Source organism: Pseudorasbora parva, chromosome 17 (genome assembly GCF_024679245.1).
Source record: "Pseudorasbora parva isolate DD20220531a chromosome 17, ASM2467924v1, whole genome shotgun sequence".
Classification (NCBI taxonomy): domain Eukaryota; kingdom Metazoa; phylum Chordata; class Actinopteri; order Cypriniformes; family Gobionidae; genus Pseudorasbora; species Pseudorasbora parva.
The window spans coordinates 39,258,876-39,282,008 of record NC_090188.1 but is presented as its reverse complement, the minus strand read 5'-3'; the positions used below and the strand labels follow the sequence as shown (position 1 = coordinate 39,282,008).

At 41.0% G+C, this 23,133-nt stretch overlaps 1 protein-coding gene across 1 annotated transcript in view; it reads left to right on the top strand.

The window, feature by feature from the left end:
• The window catches only part of hmgcll1 (3-hydroxymethyl-3-methylglutaryl-CoA lyase like 1), a 35,889-nt gene extending 13,070 nt beyond the window's left edge, over positions 1–22,819 (top strand). The window contains exons 8-9 of the mRNA XM_067421886.1: positions 12,606–12,731; positions 20,664–22,819. Coding sequence (XP_067277987.1) covers positions 12,606–12,731; positions 20,664–20,765 — 228 coding nt within the window. The 3' untranslated portion in view covers positions 20,766–22,819. The remainder of the gene's footprint in view (positions 1–12,605; positions 12,732–20,663) is intronic.
• The last annotated feature ends 314 nt before the right edge of the window (positions 22,820–23,133 follow it).

Genomic DNA, 23,133 nt, shown 5'->3' with positions numbered 1-23,133 from the left:
GGCTTAATGAGGGTGGAAAAAAAATGAACTCTCTCAGATAGTAGCACAAAAAGGTTTGGTCTGATTATTTATTGGGTTTCGAGAAAAAAAAATCGAAGTTCTCATATTCTGTCTAGGACACTGTGAGCCCAGACTGCTCCGGATAGGCAGATTAGTGCCGTACTCGTGCCAGTCTGACAGTTTCACCGATGGTCAAAGCCAGAAGTAGTGTTCCTTCCTAACACAGCATGCCATGATATATCTATTCCTATCATAAATCAAGTCTAAACCTTGGGAAATCTGTAATTTACGGAAGAGGTGGTCCTGAATTTAAATAAATCATCAGGCACTGCAACATACCGTCCATGAAAATGATTATTTTTCAGTAATTATTGTATATTCTTTGATGTGAAAGGTCAAAGGTGTACTCAATCATTTTTATTATATGTTGCGATATCTTTGACTTGTTTCAAGCATCTAGATGTTCCCACACTTCTTACCAAGTTATGAACAGACATTATTCCAGTAATTTTCACAGGACATTAGTTAGAAGTTAATAATGTTCTTAAAGCGTTAACACAATAACATTATTTCTGCATTGTTCATGGAATTTTTTTTTCTTCTTCCCTCAAACATTTTAGTTGGACATTTATAAATGTTACTATTTGTTTTTGCGATGTTCAGTCAATTCAAAAGTATCATTCCCATAAATTGATGAAATGGAATGATAATTCAATATTTGTTTATCCAAGAAAAAACTTTTAGAGAGCATTGTTTAGAGAACATTTAGAAATTACATTTTCATAACTTAATGGGAATGTCAGAAAAATGTCAGGTATAAACATTTAAGAAAAAAACAAACAAAACAAGATGATTATTTTGATTTTTTCTTTAGTTTGCCATGAGGAGAGATACATTTTGAATTTTCACAGAGAACATTTTCTTCCTGATTTTTTGACGTCTAAAAAATGGTTGTCTGAGAAACATCAGAGACTAATTTGTTATTATAATGAAAAATTACAGAGAACTCAATACAATTTCCCTAGGTCATCAAATTATATTACGAAATTCAATAGTGTTTACTATTTACATGGATTTTAGGAGGCTCAATGTCAGTAGGAGATCTGTGTAATAGACTCTGATGAGTGATTAGCACAGCTCCCATTACTGCGAAAACATGCATGAAAACACAGGGGAGGGTTTGACAAACTCTTCACAGCTTTGACTCCTGTGGAGACGCACATATAACTGAACTGGTAGGGTGCCTGTTCTCTCAGGAAGTGGCTGACCTGAGCATGAAGCGCTGACCTGTGTTTATGCAGCCATGATATGAAGTGTGGAAGGTCAGCATACAGACTTTGAGCCATCCCAGAGGACCTGTGGTTGTGGCTGGGAAACAAACATAAGTACTTTCCCTCCTTCTTTAACCTAATAAAAAAAGAGATCATGCCACTTATTCACAGAAGGATGCTTCAGCCCTCTTCCATGTTAAAATGATTTATCCTCCAGAAATATCGCAAAAAGGGAACTGTAGACATACATCAGAGTGAAAGCCAGCCTTTTGTCATCTAGACTGGAGTAAATGAAGCATAACACCACAGATTGGAAAACACACCAGGTCTTCACACAGTCATTCCGGGAACAACATATAGTAGTAGAGTCCAAAATTAACACTCACCAAGAGCCAAATGCATGAAAAAAAAGTGTTACTCGCCACATGGCTGGTCGCAGCTGCAACAAGAAATGGATAAAGTTGAACTGAAACTTTGAACAAATTCAATTTATAATACAATAATGTGACCCTTGCTGGTGTAAGAAAACTGAGCAATTGAATATAATCTAATGAATAAAAATCTGTTGTGACTTATGTGTCCTTTAACTTTAATATTCATTGGGGGAAAAAATGAGGGGAAAAAAGGGATTTTTTCTGTTCCTCGTACCAAAATGACAATGTGTCGATGTGTCTTCTGAGAAACAATGTATTTGTTAAAGGTGCAGTTTCACAAAGACTGGCACATATATAATGCTAGGTGACACATTATTTAAAATACAAATGTACAACCAATCCATTTAATGTATGTAAAGTTGTGTGTAAAATGTTGTATTTATTAATTTGTTTGACGGCACTGAAGATACATATAAGTTATACTATGTATAAGTTATACTATGACATTTTGAAATGTATATTAATTTTTTTTTTGCACAAAAATACAAATATATATGCAGAAACACTATTATTTCAACTTCCATTCGGTCTGAAAGTATCTGTTTTTAAAAGCAAAATCCTTTTTACTAAACAAAATGCTCCAAACAAACATAATCCTCAGATGCTATCTGGAGCGCCTATAAAATAAACAATCAAATTGTTTCCAATTCTTCTAAAATCTGAACAGTAAACCAGCTGTTTAAACTGGATGTGTAACCGAAAATTGTCTTTCTCACTTCTATTTGTATTGTTGTCGGCAGACTCAAGCATTTAGAGTCTGTCAGTATCACTGTCTATCAGTGTAGACAGTGTCAGTAATTCTAATCTGAACACACATCTGTATACTGTATCAGTGTAGACAGCATCAGTCATTATAATCTGAACACACATCTGTATACTGTATCAGTGTAGACAGCATCAGTAATTATAATCTGAACACACATCTGTATACTGTATCAGTGTAGACAGCGTCAGTCATTATATTCTGAACACACATCTGTATACTGTATCAGTGTAGAGAGCATCAGTCATTATATTCTGAACACACATCTGTATACTGCATCAGTGTAGAGAGCATCAGTGTAGACAGTGTCATTCATTATATTCTGAACACACATCTGTATACTGTATCAGTGTAGACAGCATCAGTCATTATAATCTGAACACACATCTGTATACTGTATCAGTGTAGACAGCATCAGTCATTATAATCTGAACACACATCTGTATACTGTATCAGTGTAGACACCGTCAGGCATTATATTCTGAACACACATCTGTATACTGTATCAGTGTAGACAGCGACAGTCATTATAATCTGAACACACATCTGTATACTGTGTCAGTGTAGACAGCATCAGTCATTATAATCTGAACACACATCTGTATACTGTATCAGTGTAGACAGCATCAGTCATTATAATCTGAACACACATCTTTATACTGTATCAGTGTAGACAGCATCAGTCATTATAATCTGAACACACATCTGTATACTGTATCAGTGTAGACAGCATCAGTCATTATAATCTGAACACACATCTGTATACTGTATCAGTGTAGACAGCATCAGTCATTATAATCTGAACACACATCTGTATACTGTATCAGTGCAGACAGCATCAGTCATTATAATCTGAACACACATCTGTATACTGTATCAGTGTAGACAGTGTCAGTCATTATAATCTGAACACACATCTGTGTACTGTATCAGTGTAGACAGCCAATAATTATAATCTGAACACACATCTGTATACTGTATCAGTGTAGACAGTGTCAGTCATTATATTCTGAACACACATCTGTATACTGTATCAGTGTAGACAGCGTCAGTCATTATAGTCTGAACAAACATCTGTATACGGTATCAAACATCTATAGACAGCATATGTCATTATAATCTGAACACACATCTCTATTCTGTATCAGTGTAGAGAGCATCAGTCATTATAATCTGAACACACATCTGTATACTGTATCAGTGTAGACAGCATATGTCATTATAATCTGAACACACATCTGTATACTGTATCAGTGTAGACAGCATCAGTCATTATAATCTGAACACATATCTGTATACTGTGTCAGTGTAGACAGCATCAGTCATTATAATCTGAACACACATCTGTATACTGTATCAGTGTAGACAGCATCAGTAATTATAATCTGAACACACATCTGTATACTGTATCAGTGTAGACAGCGTCAGTCATTATATTCTGAACACACATCTGTACACTGTATCAGTGTAGAGAGCATCAGTCATTATAATCTGAACACACATCTGTATACTGTATCAGTGTAGACAGCGACAGTCATTATAATCTGAACACACATCTGTATACTGTATCAGTGTAGACAGCGTCAGTCATTATAATCTGAACACACATCTGTATACTGTATCAGTGTAGACAGCATCAGTCATTATAATCTGAACATACATCTGTATACTGTATCAGTGTAGACAGCATCAGTAATTATAATCTGAACACACATATGTATACTGTATCAGTGTAGACAGTGTCAGTCATTATAATCTGAACACACATCTGTATACTGTATCAGTGCAGACAGCGTCAGTCATTATATTCTGAACACACATCTCTATACTGTATCAGTGTAGACAGCGACAGTCATTATAATCTGAACACACATCTGTATACTGTGTCAGTGTAGACAGCGTCAGTCATTATAATCTGAACACACATCTGTATACTGTATCAGTGTAGACAGCATCAGTCATTATAATCTGAACACACATCTGTATACTGTATCAGTGTAGACAATGTCAGTCATTATAATCTGAACACACATCTTTATACTGTTTCAGTGTAGACAGCATCAGTTGTTATAATGGCTTCTGTTTGCTTTAGGCGCAATGCTCACATCTAGTGCAGGCAAATGTTGGCAATTTAGTGACTGAATTCCAGTGGGCGGGGCCTATGTTGCAGTGACTATTGGCACAGACTAGTATGTGTATAATTATTTGCTAATATCTTGCTCTAGAATTGGGCATATGCAAATGTAATTGCTTGAGTAACATCACATATCTGCAATATTATAACAAGCTGTTTTTGGAGCTTGATTAAATAAATGTTTTGTTTATAATGAGGAGGATGTTTTAAGTTATAAAACTTGCAAGATATTTTAATGGTAAAAGCAAAGCAAATTTATCGAGATTTTCCATTGACTCTAATGGGAACATTTTCTTTTTTTGTTTCAGATTTTTTTTGGTTATTTTTGGAATTTGGACAGAATTTTTTATAATCATTAAACAATTTCACAAAGCAAAAAAGTCCTTAAAGCTTGTGCAGCTTGTGTCCCATAACAAGAGATCAGTGAGGAGGTCATTCTCTAGAATGTGACATTTTGGTTGTTGTTTTTTTCTACAGGCCTGAGGGCAGGTCAACTCTCCCTCGTGCAAGGTCATCTCAAGCCAATAATGCCTTGGTCAGTTAGGGGCCACATTTATATGGACAATTCCAAACAAAATGAACAAATCTGAAAGATAGTTTAATTTATGAAACCTTAAAGACATTTTCATTATCAGTAAAACATTTTCTCTAAAGCTGATTTAAAGCAATGCACTAGAGGACTTGACTCCACTACACTTTCAGAAAGGTTTTATTATGTAGACATAGTAATGGATTTTAGACTTAAGTATATTTGATTTCTTCTGAATAATTTCTTCTTTTTATGCATTTTAATTTGGCTCATCTACAGTAGAGATGTCCAACCTACTGTAGGGAAACTGACATCTTCACACTTTGCTCGATTATTTTGATGGTTGTAGGGACATTCAAATCAAATATCCCCTCTGGGCATCACTTTCACTGTATGTGGATATATGCAAGCTTATGCATAAACATGTTGTACAAAGAAACAATTGTCATCCACACCCATGTCAGCGTATCCACTCGATATATAGAGGTGTTTACATGAGTCACATATATTCAGGTGGAAAGTTCTTTACCTTGGCATTGAGACCGTGATCCCAAACCATAGAGGGCATTCATGCTGTAGGGCCCTATGAAATATAATTTCCATCTTTACTTTAAAATAAGTCATTTATTTTCTTTTATTTTGTCTTTCTACAGATCGCTCAGAAACATGTTACCAGGGAAAAGCTGTGTCTTGGTTTCATAGAAACAGCTTTATTTATTTACCGCGCAGAAGCTCTGTCCCAAATCGGAAAGCTGTCGGCACGCTGGGTTTCCCACAATGTAATCTCTTGTGGAAATGTCAGAGTTAACTCTGCTTCACAGAAAACAGACCATTCTGCATTGTGCCTTTCAGACTTCCCATTCATACTCGCAAGAACGCGTCCAACTGAGGTGGTCATTGTTCGTGTCTGGCTTCCTCCGAAATTCCTTGTCTTCTTTAACTCACAAGCTTTCCTCCCACGCCTGCAACTTCGCCACAGCCTGACGCAGGTCTTTGCGAGAGCTCCAACACTTCAAATCGTGATTTTAGCAACACATCTGCTTTTTAAGCCAAGCTAAACTAATTGAACAGCTTCAATTTGGAGTTCCTGACCACTGTTTGCTGAACATCATGTCCTTGCACAGAATTCAGAGTCAGCAAATCTGGATCGGGTCCCTGTACGTTTTGGTCTGCCTTCACACAGCGGGTGGATGCAGTAAGGACTGGCGACGAAGCAAATTACCACTCCGTGTTTACGCAACAAAGCGTCTGCCCTGCAGAATATCTTGCCCTGACGCAAAAAGTCAAAAGCCCATGTCTGGAAATCTGAAGTACAGTGCAAAGCGGCATGGGTCCCTTTCCTTTTGCCAACAAAAACAACAATTACAAGCGACTCAGACGGCCCAGCTATGAAATAGGGCCTTGTTGCTGAGAAAAGCTAGCAATTAGGGAGCATTGTTCAGCAAAGGAAAGCAGCTTTTATTATTTTCTTGGTCAGCTCGCCATGCCCCAAAGGTCTGAATGGACCTGAATACAACTTCTTATTGATATCCAACGATGCTATATCGAGGTCAAAAGCAGGATAGGAGCGTTAATTTCACCGCTCTGTTGGATTCCATCCCCATTTCCCCCCTCTTGACATCTGGCTTTGCCTGGGAAGCTGGAAAACGTCTTTAATATTCTCATGACAGTCAAGACGACATATGGAAAACATTGTAATACCTTAATCTGCAATACTTCTAAAAAGACAGAGAGGGGATGGCAGATTAATGCTTGGCTTTCTAATTCGTAGGCTTCAGAAGTTCTTCTGGGTACCCAGACATCCTGCAAGACTCTTCGATATACATCACACACTCATTTTCCACACCTGCCAATAGAGCTCCTGCAGGGAATACACCGTCTAATAATTTAAAGTGCTAGATCAGCCACACATCTAGATTCTGTCATTAACACACCTTCGTGTTGTACTTGGAACACAAAAGGGGAATTTTTGAAGAAAATAATTAAATATCCATATGACTTGGGCACTTTTTTCTAAGTCTTATGAAGTCCTACAATAGCTTTTATTTGGGGCTGTTGTTTTATTTTGGTCAATATCTGGACTAGTAATCGGGCATACCGGGCATTTTCCCGGTGGGCCGACTCACTTTGGGGCTGAAACAAAGTTGTTTATTTATTTTTTGCCACTGACTGGCACATCACCCCCAATGTTTTGTCTTCTGAATTTAACTTTTCTTTTTTTTAAGCACATGGGAAACTGCAGAAATATGCTTTGTTGCTGCTGCTCCATGAAGTGATGAACAAAACTTTGACACTAAATTTTGTTTTATACGATTGTGTGATATGGGAACATTACAGGTTCTGTGGTGAGTCAGCTAAAAACAGCCGCGACCATGTAAATACATGACGAGATAAATTGGAAAATGGCAATAGACACAACTACAAACTTGTTAATAGCACATATACAATTTACCTTGCAGCTACTAAAAGTGAAGAAATTAGGTGTTTTGGCAAAACATTTATGTATTCAAAATTTTGCTATTATTACTTATATTAAATATTGCGGAATATAAATCACTTTTATAGAGTTTCATATTTTCTACATGTGTTTACAATTTGTTTTATTACAAATTCAATAGTTCATTATTATTTATTTATTTTAGAAACCATATACCCATGGTAATGAGGAGCATGGTTTTACCTGTGACTTCCATGGTCTTACAGTTAATGAAACTAGCCGAATTAAAATCGATTCTAATGTCGTTAGGGTAATTAAAGGAGAATTTAACAAAACAACTTTAAAGCCTGGATCCCATGAATTGAAGAGAAAGCTTTTTTTCTCTTTAAATGTTTTATGAATTTTTTAATAGTTCTAATGAAATGTAATATTTCAATGAGAACCTCACCACAGAGAGACATCTCTGACTAAATTTGGTAGATATAAAAGACAGAGAAAAGAAGTTCCTGTTAGATGCCCATGTATCTCTTGCCGGCCTCTTCGTTAATACAGTCATTATTTTCATTTTGTTTATTTATTTAATTAAAGTCTTTTAAATGTCTTTTCATTTTCCCGGCTCCTTCCTTCCCATATTTACAAACTGCGTTACACTGTGTTTCATATCTCTGGGGCTGCTGGGTGGGAGCTGCGTGCCTTCCTCGCGCAGAGCACAACGAAAGGAGAGAATTGCTACCCGTGCTCCCCCACAGAGAGACTGGGAGCTGGGTCAGTGTTCTCACCCAAGGTCTTACCGAGGTAGAGCAGATCTGAGGACTGTTCTTATCTCCAGGAAGGCTTCAGTGAAGACATCCTGATGCCAGAAGTGTCAGGTTTCTGATGGCAGTCCCCTCCGAGGGGAAGTGGTGCGTTCATCATTACATCGCTCCTGACAGGCTATTATGCCAACCCTGCCACCTCGTGTGCTTCAGGGTGCAGCGGTCCCCGGTGAGCACATATATCAACATCCGCCTGGAAACTTAGGGGCGCTGGGAAGCTCGCACCCTCCGAGGAGGGTTCAAAGCTGCTTAGTTCATTTGCTCTCAGCTGGTATGCCGCTTCAGGACACCAAGCTGACAGCTCAACAACACCAGAGGCCAGCCTTGAGGGGCTGGTTCCCTTAGTAGATTTTCTGGCAGCATGGAAACTTCTGCCAAATATCTCAGACTGGGTCCTGCACACAGTAGAAAAAGGATACAGAATTTAGAGCCCAGATTCATCGGGGTGGTACCAACGGTAGTCAAATCTGAGCAGTCTTTGGTAATGGAACAGGAAGTACAGACACTTCTGCGAAAAGAGGCTAAAAAAATGTGTTAGTTCCATGACAATAGACCACCTTTCTTGGCACAGTATGGGATACAAGAGCATGAGGGTGTGGCTGATGCCAGCCAGAGTGAAATAAATCCTAGAAGCCATAAGCCGGATAAAGCTAGGCCAGTCACTCACTGTGTAACAGTTTCAGAGACTGTTGGGTCTGATGGCAGCAGCGTCCAATGTGATACCTTTTGGCCTGCTGTACATTAGACCCTTAAAGTTGTGACTCAGAACCAAGGGGTTCTCCCCGAGGGGAAATCCATTTTGCTTCAAGGTTGATGGCTATGTGCCTTGGTTTTGTGGATGGATCCTTGGTTCCTGTCCCAAGACTCGGTGGGGGGAGCTCCTTGTCGTTGTTTAGTGCTAACGACGGATGTATCTCTCTCTGGGTGGGGAGCGGTCATGAGTGGCTGCTCCGTTCAAGGTCTTTGTAGCTGTCATCAACTTTCCTGGCACATAAACCAGTTGGAGCTGATGGCCATGCTCAAGGCATTCAAGCACTTCCTCCCAGACCTGAGGGGCCATCATGTGTTGGTCTGTATGGACAACATAGCGGTGGTCTCTTACATAAATCACTTGGAGGGTTTAGGTTCACGTCGGCTTTGGAAGCTGGTGCATCGGGTTTTGGTTTGGACCTAGGGGAATCTGCTATCAGTTTGAGCATTATATATCCTGGGGTATCTAAATAAGACAGCAGACTCCCTGTTGAGGCAAAGAGTAGTGCCGGGAGAGTGGAGACTCCACTCTGAGGTGGTGGAGGTCCTATGGAGCCATTTCGGGCAGGCTCAGTTGACCTGTGTCTCGAGAGACAACGCACTGTCCCCTATTTTACTCCCTCATGCATCTGTCCCCTCTGGGACTGGAAGCCACGGTACAGAGGCCGAGTCTGTATCTGTATGCCTTTCACCCTCTGGCATTGCTACCAGGAGTTCTGGAGAGAGTACTGTTGATAGCCCTGTTCTAGTCGGGCCGAGTATGGCTTTTGGGCATTGTGTTTCTCCTCAAGGTCCCCGTGGGAGATTCCTGTCAGGATGGACCTTCTCTCCCAGGCAATAGGGTCAGTCCTGCACCCATGCCCGGAATTGTGGAAGTTGTGAGCCTGGCCTCTGAGGGGGCCCAGCTCATAGTCTCTCTACAAAGGTAGTGGAGACCATATTACACTCTAGAGCTCCTTCCACAAGGAGGCTGTAAGTCTCAAATAAGGCTTAAATGGAGAGTTTTTTTTTCCCGCTTGGTGTACAAACCATTCATTGAATCCAGTTAACTGCCCAGTTGGTTCAGCACTAACCTTCAGAAAAAAATTAGCTTCAGGGTTATTCCCTTCCACTTTAAAGGTATACATGGCGGCTATATCTGCCTACCACCTTCCTCGAGAGGGTGCATCAGTGGGGAGACACCCATGGGTAAATCACTTCCTCTGCGGTACGTTGAAGCTAAGGCCTGCAGCATGCTCAAGGGTGCTGACCTGGGAGCTGGCCATAGCATTAGAAGTCCTGGCTTTGGCCAGGGCTTCTTCTCTATTAAAAGAATCTGGGATTTACAGGCACTGTCGGTTGCTCCCTCTCGCCTTGACTTTGCACCTAGTATGGTGAAAGCGTTTCTATTCCCAAAAGAAGGATATGTCCCTAAAGTCCCCACTTATGTGTTGGGCCATAATAGTGCTGAGAATTGCAGTATGACACAAACAAGACTTTGCAATTAATGACTGAAAACACAGGTCTTAAATAGGCAAAGATTATGATGGGAAGGAAAGGGAGTTGGGACGAGTGCCCTCTGGTGGTTATCATGGGCACTCCAGCTGGATGATGTAACATTTGTGTCTTACTGCCACTAGTGTTTATTTCAGGTAAAAATGTGCATTAAATTGTATGTATTTTAATAAAAATGTAGAGGCACATTTCTTTTTTTTCTTCTTTTTTTGTGGGTTGTACATACTTTTCCACAAGTATGTAATTCCAAATAAAAAAGATAGGAAGACATATAGAAAGAGATCCCTTGCTTATTTTATTTCTATTTTTACATTTACATTTAGGCATTTAGCTGAAGCTTTTATCCAAAGCGACTTACAACTGAGGAGTACAGAATGCGATCTGTCATGAAGAGGCCAAGAAATGCAAAAAGTGCCTTAAATACAAAGTTATGTATTTATGTATGTATTATGTAGTTATGTAAGGGGGGGGGAGGGGGGGGGTAGAAAAATAGAGGAAGAAGAGTTAGATTTTTTTTTAATGAAGATTAAGGAATTTATAGGGATTTCTATGAAGATGGATTATCAAAAACACACTAATAACTTTTACCACTTTGTTAATGTTGAGTGAATGAAATTCAGATATAAATAATAACATTAACATGACATTTTTACATTAATAAATATGCCTTATGAATGGGCAACTTTGGTCATGGAGGGCCACCATTCTGCAAGTTTTGCTCTAATCCTAATCAAACACCTGAATAGGTAATCAATATATTTATCACTAGAAAACATAGCACTCAGAACATATAACAAAACATTCCTATCAGCTGGCAAATATTGCTGAATTCAGAGTATGAAATATCCCAACAATATCTGTAACAAACCACTTCCAATAAAATAGACTATTTTTGTTTGTTTTTTAGCCAGCCAGATTTCTTAGCTTGCCAGTGCCTTAGTTCAAAAATTGAACAACTCGAATTGTACTCAATTATTCAGTGTATAGTAGTAGTAATAATAAAAACAACAACAGTGAAAGTGTAAAAGAAAATGGACCTTTCACAACTCAAGTTAACCCAAAGGGGATCTGAGCCTAATTATTTTAGGGAAAACTTCAACTTGTTTCATAAACTGAAGGAATCATATCAGCAGCTTTAAAGAGTTCATTGAAGTTCATTGGTAGTAGAAGGCCTACGTCTTATCCTTTGCTTAGCAACATCTTCTGGGGGTGTTTGGTTTAGCGCTCCAACAAAAGCGCAGACATGCAAAACTGGCCCAAAACGCATCATTAATTCTCATATGGAGGCCAGACACTTGTGGTTCACTGTAAAAAAAAAAAAAAAAGAAAAGAAAAGAAAAGAAAAAATGCCTTTTTTCACACCCCGTTGAAAATCCACAATTACTCTGATTATGAACATTGTGCAATCCAACCTGCCTGCTATGCAAGTTCACAGAGACAGTAGGCACATTTACAGGTGATTATTTTTTCATATGTATGAGCTGTATTTATTCAGGACCACTGAAGACTGAGGCATTGTACTCGAGGTTAAACCATAGTGCCTCTGCGTGATTAACATTGAATTATTATTACGCCTTGGGTTCAAACGGTTCTCCCGTTTGCCAAAACCAAGTATCTTTCACATTAGCAAATCTGGTTTTGGTAAAGGGAGTGCTGTCCCACCAGAGGTCATTTACGATTGTTATTTCCCACATTCGCCCTTGAAAGAACACATTTATTACATTAAAATAAATCTCCTCATTCACCCTCATGTTTTCTTTAATGTGTGATTAATACCCAGAGTAGAATTACCATAGCATCATATCCTGGTTCAAAAAGTGCAGTCCAACAGAAGGTACAGGTGCTCCACAATGTACCAGATGTTCTATGCCAATCTCCAGGAACCAGAGTAACACGTAAATACCAGATAATGGATGCTATTGATTTCAGGTCTTGTAGGTTGGTTTTAACCTTGGTTTTATCAATTTATGATTGGCAGATGGGGGTTTCTGTGGTCGACTCCTCAGTCGCAGGCCTAGGAGGATGCCCATATGCCAAGGGAGCGTCTGGCAATGTTTCTACAGAGGATGTTTTATATATGCTACATGGTCTTGGAATTGAAACCGTAAGTCTTGTTTTTAATATATATATATATATATATATATATATATATATATATATATATATATATATATATATATATATATATATATATATATATTATTCATTAATAATGTTACATTACAGCACTTTTGAACACCTAAAGTGTAATGTTCCAAATTTTTAACCCGGTTTGTTGTTTTACAATGTCGGAAGTATATGTAAATGTTCAATGTCTACTTGTTCTCTATCGTCTGGGCAGAGAAATTTCCAGTTGGATAGCTCCAGGGCTTTTAAGAAAACTATGGATCATACTTCCACATTATTGCATCCAGTCCACTGTCAGATTGGAAGAGGATTATTATCAGAACAGTTATTGATTGGGTTAATCACTGAAAACTGTATTGCACTTGATCTTCAACATTTATATAGCGTTTTAATTTGCGGAACAGCAGTTTTTCAGTTTTTCCCCACTATTTGAAATGATGACTAAAAACACAGAGGTTTTTCAGATTGTCCACAGCATTTCTCTCTCCATATTTATGATTCTTTGCAGCCTTTATCTGCTTTCTACAATACGCTAGATCATCACTGACACCGGCAGTAACTCGCTCAGGCTAAATGTTAACTCTTTGAATTCTTGCAATTCAAACAATAGAAGAATACAAGACACCATTATGAGGGGATTGTATAATTGCAGGTCTATTTGGTGTCCAAAGTCATTCTTTTTTAAAAGTTTTATTATTATTATAATTTTAATCATTTGTTACTCATTGTCATGGATCACAAGATGTTACAGGTCATAATCATATTTTCAAAAAGTGTTGTATATAGGTGAAAAAGAGGATTCCCTATCTCGAGGGAACTTCGAGCTGCGTCGAAACGCTAGGGGACGCCTCTGCGTACCATGTCATGAAGCACTTGTGTAATCAGTCCAATAGCGAGACGATACGTCACAGGCGGGTGACGTCATCGACCAGGAAGCTATAAAGCACACCTGGACCAAACAGTCACTAGCTTCTGTGTCTTCACAAGCGCTCTGTGTGAATTGTATGTCCATTTATTGTGTGTGTGTTCAAAAAAAAAAAAAGAAAGAAATATGGCAAGTCAGTATAGGTGTTGTGTTCCTCCCTGCCCACGTTACTTCACGGGTGGGGATACACACGTCCTAATGTGTGATGTGTTTGGGGCTCGAGCATGCCCAGTCAGCTCTCGAGGGGGTCGGCTGCGAGCATTGCGAGAGACTCCCAATGCGCATATTAAGATCACGCCGTGCACTCTTCGAGGAGAGTGCTTTGGCTCGCGGTCCTCAGGGCTCGGGTCCCACTGTTGCCGAGGCGCAGCGAAGGCTCGCGTCCTTGGGGATCGCAGTTGGATCTAGTGGCGGGGTTAGAGACGGGTGATCCCCTATCTCTGCCTTTACCCACTGGATCTCATGCCTCAGTTAGCGAGTTGGAAGCACGCTCTGCGGTTTTCTTCCGCTCGCGCTGAGGCACAAACGCAGCAGCACTCCAGCTCCAAGGAACTGGATGTTGTTAGCGCTGATGATGATCTGCCAAAAGAAAATGACACACACACACTCATAAAAAGAGGTGCTATTGGTGTAACTCGCGCTGTGTCCAGGTTAAGTTTAGACTGGCCGGCCGAGTGTCAAGAAGTTCGCCAAAAAATTAATAAATATATAAATAAAATAAGAAAGAGAAAGAACAATATAATGGCGAGCAGACAGCATGTTTGAGATTACGAGGGGCTGAATCTAGTGGCTCGGATCTCGCGTTTGCCGAGGCAGCGTGTAGATCACGGGTCTACAATATAGATTCTATGACTCGATCGCGGATCTCGCGCTTGCCGAGGCAACGTGTAGATTACGGGGTTGAGTCTAGTGGCTAAGATCGCGTGTTTGCCGAGGCATCGTGTAGATTATGGGTCTACATCTATCATTCAGAAAGGGCGACGATGTCTCGCGGGGAAGAGACGCTGCGAGCTATCTCTCCCCCAAGTCCGCATCGTTACACAGCCCCACAGCTGCCCACAACAAGCCGGTAAAAAAAAAAAAAAAAAAAAGTCGGCTTTGGGGGTAGGGCATATTCGGCAGCAGATCAGGCAGCCGCCAGTTTGTATACGGCGGTTGCCCTGCAAGCATAATAAAACAAGCAGACCTGCTGGGGGATATTGATATTGAGATGTGAAATATAAAAAATATATATATAATAAATAAATAAATAAATCAAAATGTCCCTCTGGGGCTGTCGGGCGGGGCAGCCTCAGCCGAGTACATCCTTTCTCAAACCTACACCGAGCAAAACAAAGAGAGAGCGTGGCCGCTCGGGGCCCCCCCGCAGAGAGATCGGGGGTCCGGGCGACGCGCTCAGCCGGGACCTTCCCGTGGTAGGGCGGATCTGAGGGCCGTCCTTACTGCTAGGAAGGCCTCGGCTAAGAAGTCCTTCCGATGGCAGTCCCCTCCGGGAGAGTGCGGCTCGCCGAGGCGCCCGCTCGTTCCCGGTGCCATTGGTGGGGGGGGGTGCCACCCTGCCACCGTTGGTGCTTCAGGGCGCGGCGGTCCCCGGCGAACATATATCTCCTTGTCCGCCCGGAAACGTAGCGGCTTGGGGATGTTCGCGCCCTCTCGTGAGGGCCCCGGGGCGGTCAGTTTGGTTGCTACCTGCCGGTTATCCGTTATAGGACACCGGGCTGACCACCCAGGAAAATCCAGAGACCAGCCTCGAGAGGCTGGTTCCCTTAGTAGATTTTCTGGCAGCGTGGAAACTTCTGCCGAATATCTCAGAATGGGTCCTGCTCACATTATAAAAAGGGTTCGGGTCACACCCACCCGTGTTCAGCAGGGTTACTCCTACGGTAGTAAACCCCGAGCAGCCTCTGGTCATGGAACGAGAGGTACAGACTCTTCTGCGAAAAGAGGCTATACACGGGTCCCTCCCCTCTGCAGAGAGTCGGGCTTTTACAGCCGGTACTTCATAGTTCCAAAGAAGGATGGAGGGTTAAGGCCTATTTTTAGATCTGCATCAGCTAAACAAAATGCTCACGATGAAACAGATCGTGTGTCACGTCAGGTCCGAGGACTGGTGTGTCACAATAGACCTAAAAAATGTATACTTCCACATCTCCATCCTTCCGCAGCACAGACAGGTCTTCAGGTTTGCTTTCGGGGGCGAAGCTTACCAGTATTAAGTGCTGCCATTCGGCCTAGCTTAATCACCCCACACTTTCACCAAGTGCGTGAATGCAGCTCTGGCTCAGGTGCGACTCCAGGGCATTCGCGTGCTCAACTATATTGACGATTGGCTGGTGTTAGCATAGACGAAACAGTGGGCGTTCAGCATCGAGATGCTCTTCTCGCCCATAGGAGAGTGTTGGGGCTAAGGTTGAACGGAAAGAAAAGTGTGCTGGCACCTATAAGCTGCAGATCACTACTTTTCTGGCGGTAGTCTGGGACACGAAAATAATGTCGGCTTGGCTATCCCCTCCCAGGACAAAAACGATCCTGGATACCGTGAACCAGATAAAGCTAGGTCAGTCACTCACTGTGAAACACTTTCAGAGAGTGTTAGGGCTGATGACAGCAGCGTCCAACGGGGTACCTTTTGGCCTGCGGTACATGAGACCCTTACAGTGGTGGCTCAGGACCAAGGGGTTCTCCCTGAGGGGAAACCCTTTTTCGCTTGATCAAGGTCACGCGGCGCTGCCTACGTGCCTTAGTGAAGTGAAAAGATCCTTGGTTCCTGTCCCAAGGTCCAGTTCTGGGGGCTCCTTGTCGTCGCGTAACGCTAACGACGGATGCCTCCCTAACTGGCTGGGGAGCGGTCATGAGTGGCCGCTCGGCCCAAGGTCTGAGCGGCCGTCAGCTCTCCTGGCACATAAACCAGCTGGAGCTGATGGCTGTGTTTCAATCATATAAAAGCAAACACTTCCTCTCAGACCTGCGGGCCGCCATGTGTTAGTTCGGTCAGACAACACTTCGGTGGTCTCGTATATAAATCACCAGGGGGGGTTGAGATCGCGTCGGGTGTGGAAGCTGACACATCATATGCTAACATGGGCCCAAGGCAAGATGCTCTCGCTCAGGGCGATGTACATCCCGGGGGTCCTGAATGTAGCGGCAGACTCCCTGTCGAGGCAGGGAGTGATGCCGGGAGAATGGAGACTCCACCCGAGGTGGTGGAGGAGCTGTGGATCTGCTTTGGGCGTGCCCAGGTGGATCTGTTTGCGTCTCGAGAGACGACACACTGTCCAGCATATTTCTCCCTCACGCATCCAGCCCCGCTGGGGATGGACGCAATGGTACAGACGTGGACGAGGCTGCGTCTGTACGCCTTCCCCCCTCTGGCATTGCTCCCAGGAGTGCTGGAGAGCGTCCGCCGGGACGGGGTTCAGCTTTTATTGGTAGCCCCGCTCTGGCCGGGCCAAATATGGCTCGCCGAGATTATGTCTCTCCTAGAAGGTCCTCCCTGGGAAATCCCAGTCAGGAGAGATCTTCTTTCGCAGGCCGGGGGGGTCAGTACTGCACCCGCGCCCGGAACTGTGGAAACGGTGGGCTTGGCCCCTGAGGGGGCCCAGTTCATAAACACGGGTCTATCTACTGAGGTGATAGAGACCATGTTGCACTCCAGAGCACCATCCACAAGGAGACTTTACGCGCTCAAATGGAGAGTTTTTTGTCGCCTGGTGTACGCACCAGGCTTTGGACCCTGTTAACTGCCCGTTCGGTTCAGTTCTTGAGTTCCTACAAGAAAAATTCTCCGCAGGGTTATCTCCGTCAACACTGAAAGTATATGTGTCGGCGATATCTGCTTATCATATTCCATTAGATAATGATAGGCACCCTTTTGTCTGGAGTTTGCACCAGGAATGGTAAAAGCATTTCTCTTCCCGAGGGAAGGATATGCTCCCAAGGTCCCGACTAATGTGCCAGGACCAGTAATGCTGCAGGCTTTCTGTCCGCCTCCGTTCACTAGTCAAGACCAAGAGAAGCTAAATCTGCTATGTCCGGTCAGGGCCCTAGATGCATATGTCCACAGAGCTGCCCTGTGGCAAAACTCAGAACAGTTGTTTGTGTGTTTTTGGGTCCCCGAGCAAGGGAAAACCGGCTTCAAAGCAGACGCTTAGCAAGTGGATAGTCGAGGCTATTTCGCTCGCTTATGAGTCGGCCGGACATCCTTCACCAATGAGGGTCCGCGCCCACTCCACTAGGAGTATGGCTGCCTCTATGGCTCTTATTTCTGGAGTTTCATTGTCAGAGGTATGTGATGCGGCTGGGTGGTCCTCTCCGCATACATTTGTGAGGTTTTACAATCTAGATGTAGCCTTACACCGGGGTCCCGGGTGTTTCTGGGTTGATTCACACATACAGACATTTGGGACTCTGGCGGCGTGGGTATTGAGGTCCCCTAGCGTTTCGACGCAGCTCGAAGTTCCCTCGAGATAGGGAACGTCTCAGGTTACGTATGTAACCATGGTTTCCTGAGAGGGAACGAGACGCTGCGTCGCTATGCCATACTCCCAGCATGCCTGTGATCGACTTGTTCGGCTTTTTCCAGAAGCTAGTGACTGTTTGGTCCAGGTGTGCTTTATAGCGTCTTGGTCGATGACGTCACCCGCCTGTGACGTATCGTCTCGCTATTGGACTGATTACACAAGTGCTTCATGATATGGTACGCAGAGGCGTCCCCTAGCGTTTCGACGCAGCGTCTCGTTCCCTCTCAGGGAACCATGGTTACATACGTAACCTGAGACGTTTTTTTTTTGATGTCCGAATTGATATTTTTTCCCTCATGGATCATTGTGTAATCAAAATATTATTATTATTATTTTATTTTTTTTGGCAATATTTAATTTATAAAAGCCCTAAATAGTATTTTTTATAATATTTTTTAATAATTTTCCTAATTCTACAATATTAAATATATTTTAATTACTTTTATCTTATAAAAATGTGTCCATAATGTGGACGTTTTGGTTAAAAATAGCATATTCGGTTACCATCAAACTCTTTTACCAATGATGTGTAACAATGTTGACAGTATGTAACAGAATTGACACACTGTAAAAAAAAAAATGGTTGTTTTTTTTTTGGTTTAACTTAAAAAAGTTTGTAACCTGGTTGCCTTAAAATTTTTAGTTTATAGAAAATAAAAATTTGAGTTGATACAATCAAGGAAATTTGTTTAATAAATAGAAACTCAAAATATTTTTCTATCTGAACCAAATAATAAATTTGATGACTCATGAAAATAGCACTATTTGGCATGTTTCACTGCATCATCTGAAATAAAACACACACAATTACCCAATATGCTTACGAAATATTTTAATAATATTTTAATAAAGGTTTTCAAATCTCAAAAAATTGTCATTGTATTAACTCAAAATTGTAATTTCAATGAACTCCAAATTTTAAGGCAACCAGGTAACTTTTTTTCTAAATATTTTTTACAGTGCAGTAACAGGGTTGACAAATAATACTATAAAGAAATCTTTTATGATTTTTTTTTTTTTCTCGATAAAAGTAAAAACGTGTAACTTGTGTTTGGCAATTACTGATTTATTACAATTAAGTATGGATTTACTAAGATGTTGGCTAAGAATTTCTATTAGTGAACAGGTTTTGTCCTTATATAATCAATGATGAATAAAAGTTTGCGAAGTATTATTTCATACTAAAGCAATGGCTTTGGATGACAACACGACCAGTGCATTATGGGTGTCAAAGTTGTATTACCTATTTGGTTAAAGTGTAATCCGCGTGAGTCAGCCTCTAACTTTAGTTCTCTTACCCAGCGCTGTTCCGTGGGTTCTTGGCTTCATTCCTTTTATTAGGTTCTCACCACTGTAGGAGAACACTGACATGGAGCTCCAGTGATGATAGCACTTGTTTATTTAACAATTCAGAGGCAACATCATGAATGGCCGCAGCCGATTAAAGAGTGCATCTCATCTCTCCCCCTGTACTATCACAACTGCCCACATTGAGTTCTCCCGCGATTTAAATCATGGGGCGCATTCTCGCGATATTATCCCCCATCCTATTTAAAGACATAGAACATTATAACTCTTAAATTCCACTTTCTACAAAAGTTAGGATTACACTAGTCACCCTTCTACTCTATAGCAGCCAAGTTTTACTCAAAGCCAGCCTTGAGATACCCATTAGGTTATGCCCAAAAATGTCACAATGTGATTAAATACAGAATATCAAAACAACTCACATCAAACAAATGCTGGCATCAAACTGGAATCAAACAAAGGTTGTTTATATATATATATATATATATATATATATATATATATATATATATATATATATATATATATATATATATATATATATGAATCAGGCAGATATAAATTAGTGGATATGTGCAAAGAAACCACAGATGGAGATCTGCACGTTACTTACATTCTACGCATTTTGCTATTTAAAATAAATACCACTTGATCTGTTATTTTGTTGCATCATACAAAGTCTTGAACACATTTTTATGTTTGACTTTTGTATCCAAATACTTTCTGAGGCCACACTATATACATTACATTTTATACATGTTTATACATACACTTTCCAGTTTTTCCATTGCTCAGTTTTCCCAGTTGTCTCAAGAACAATTGAACAAAATGTGGAAAATTGGTTGTCATAGTATATACACAACATTTACATAGAACTGTGAGAGAGTGTCTGGAGGGCATGATTTGGTAAAATTGTGGAGAACAGCCCTGATATACCTGATATTCTGGTGGCAGTAATTATGTTCTACAGTTTCTCACACATTTTTTTTTTTTTTTTTTTTAATCCACACCCTTTAACTGCTTCCTCTTTTTAATCCTCACACAGATAACATCTCAGCAACACTAACCTGTGACTTCCAGTTTCTTTTGCTCTTGCACCCCCTGGTGTCTGCTGTGATTGGTGCAGCTCAGTCTGTTGTTTGTGTTTCTGATGCAGGGGGTGGACCTGTTGAAAGTGATGGAAGCAGGAGAATTCATCTGCAGAGCCTTAAATCGAACGACGAACTCCAAGGTCAGCCAAGCTGTTAAAAACATCTAGCAAAAATGTAAATAGTGAAGTCCAAACTTCCAAGACTAGCCTTCATTATACAGCAAACATTTTGAAAAAAACAACAACAACAACAAACAAATTGAAAATCACAGCTGACAGGGATCGTTCTCAGAACTGGCTAACGTTCAGGTTCTCTCAAAGTTACAAACAAACATTTGTCTGATGTTATCTGTTCTTTCATAATGTTCACACAAAAATGTAATTTATATGGTTAGTGGAATTATTTTTCTTCACTTTCATCTAACATTTTTTTAATGTTGCTACTACTTGTTTTAGAAAAACATTCAAAAGTAACTTTCCCATAAAGTTTGTTACAAAATGGAATTTTCACCTTGGTTCATGACAATTTCCAGCTCGAATCCCTCCCCCCAGACAGCACGCCAAATAAGCATTTAAATTTACTCTATATAATTATATGTAAGTGTGAACTCGTGAAACAGAGCTACGTTACCATAATAGTGACTGGAAAAGTGGAAATTGCACCAGTCACATGTGTCCCGTCATAATAAAAGTCCCGCTGCTCGTGAGGCATGTGTTGTTTATCTCATTAACAATCGGCCGTGCTCAGCTCCACAACACTCGCTCCTGCTCTGCTTCACACTACAGTAACGTTAGTAACCGCATCCATGAACATGATTTCTGCCAGAGTCCTATCCCGATTCTTTTCCACCAGCTGTGATGTGAAGACCAGATTCTGCGCTCAAACTTGGCATCATCAACTACGCCTTTGTTTTGAAAAGGCGCCCTCTAGCTGACAGAAAAAAGACATAGTGCAGCTTTAATGTTTGTATAACCAGGGTATTGAACCAATAAATAATAATTAAAAAAAGAGTAACTGTGACTTTTTATCTATTTTTTTTGTGTAAAGTCACAATTCTGACTTTTTTCTCTCACAATTGCGAATTCGCTTCCCTCTTTGGTGCGATTTGTTTGGTCAGGTGTGAAAGCAGCAATCGCACTCGGGTGCGCACCAAAAGCGGACCAAACAAGCGTACCGAGCCCTCCTTGAAGAGGTGGTCTCGGTACGCTTTCAAACGAACTCGGGAGTGATTATTTTGTGGTAAGAACGTGATCCGACCTCGAACATAAACAACTGCAAAAGTACTGATAATTTTTGGACTAAACCAGCTGCCGTATGCAGTGCATTAGAAGGTTGTTTTCAAGCCGCTGCCACACTTAATTATAGAAAGGTTTTGTTTGCATACTGTGGTAAATACACACAATGTATTAGATTATGACCAGGCCAAAACCAGCCCGCACAGTCGTCTCTCCATAGCTGTGTATTTTGCTGGCTTTTCCTCTTCTGTTAGAATTTTCCCACACGTAAATTCTGAACAATCGAAAAGCAGTTTAGGAAATACGCCATGGCCAATGAGTGGTGTGGATGTTGTCATGTGCCTACATTTTGGTTCGTTTCAACTGGTTTGGACCAAAGCAATCAGTGTGGCGTGAAAAGCAACCAAAAAAGCTGAAAAATGCAACAATGTATAATTGTTTTCCCTTGGTTCGGACCAAATGAACCAAACTAGAGATGTGAAAGCACCCTATATCACGCAATTGCGAGTTTATATCACAGGAATCTGACTTTATAATTCGCAATTGTGAGAAAAAAAGTCTGAATTGTGAGATAAAAAGTCGCAATTAATTTTATTTTTTCATTTAGTGGTGAAACGGGGCTTCCAAGCCAGGGGGACTTTTTTTTGGATATTTTGAACATTCAGAAAACTGACTATGTTTTGTGTGGGCAGCAGTGGCAGTGGCTCAGTGGTTCCTGTGGGTTGTCTACACGAGCCTTGCATGGCTGACACTGCTGTCGGTGTATGAATGAGTGAGTGAATGGGTGAATGTGAGGCAATATGTAAAGCTTTAGTGGCCCTGGGTCTGTTTAAAGCGCTGTATAAATGCAGTCCATTTACCATTGCATGATGGGTAGGTTTAGGGTTTGGTTTAATATGTGTGTAGGTTCAGGGGTAGGGATTATACGGGAGTTGTGAAAAGCAAACCTGCTTAAAAAAGTTAGAGAATATATATATATATATATATATTTTTTTTTTTACAGTATACAAACCATTATGTCCATGGAAAGTCCCCATAAAACATGAAAACAAAATGTGTGTGCATTTTACACCAAAGAAAAGAGCAGATTGATCACCGGAGGAAAAGAAGTTTGCTTATTATCTCTTCCATCATGTACCGTCATGTTCACAGTATTATCAAAACATTTACAGCAGTATGATAAAAGAGTATTCAATCTGCAAATGTATTTATATTACTAACTAAATGAATGAATTCTTCCACCAAGTGATACAGCCTGATTGTATGTTGTTTTTAATCGCATTAATGGATTTTGGGCAGC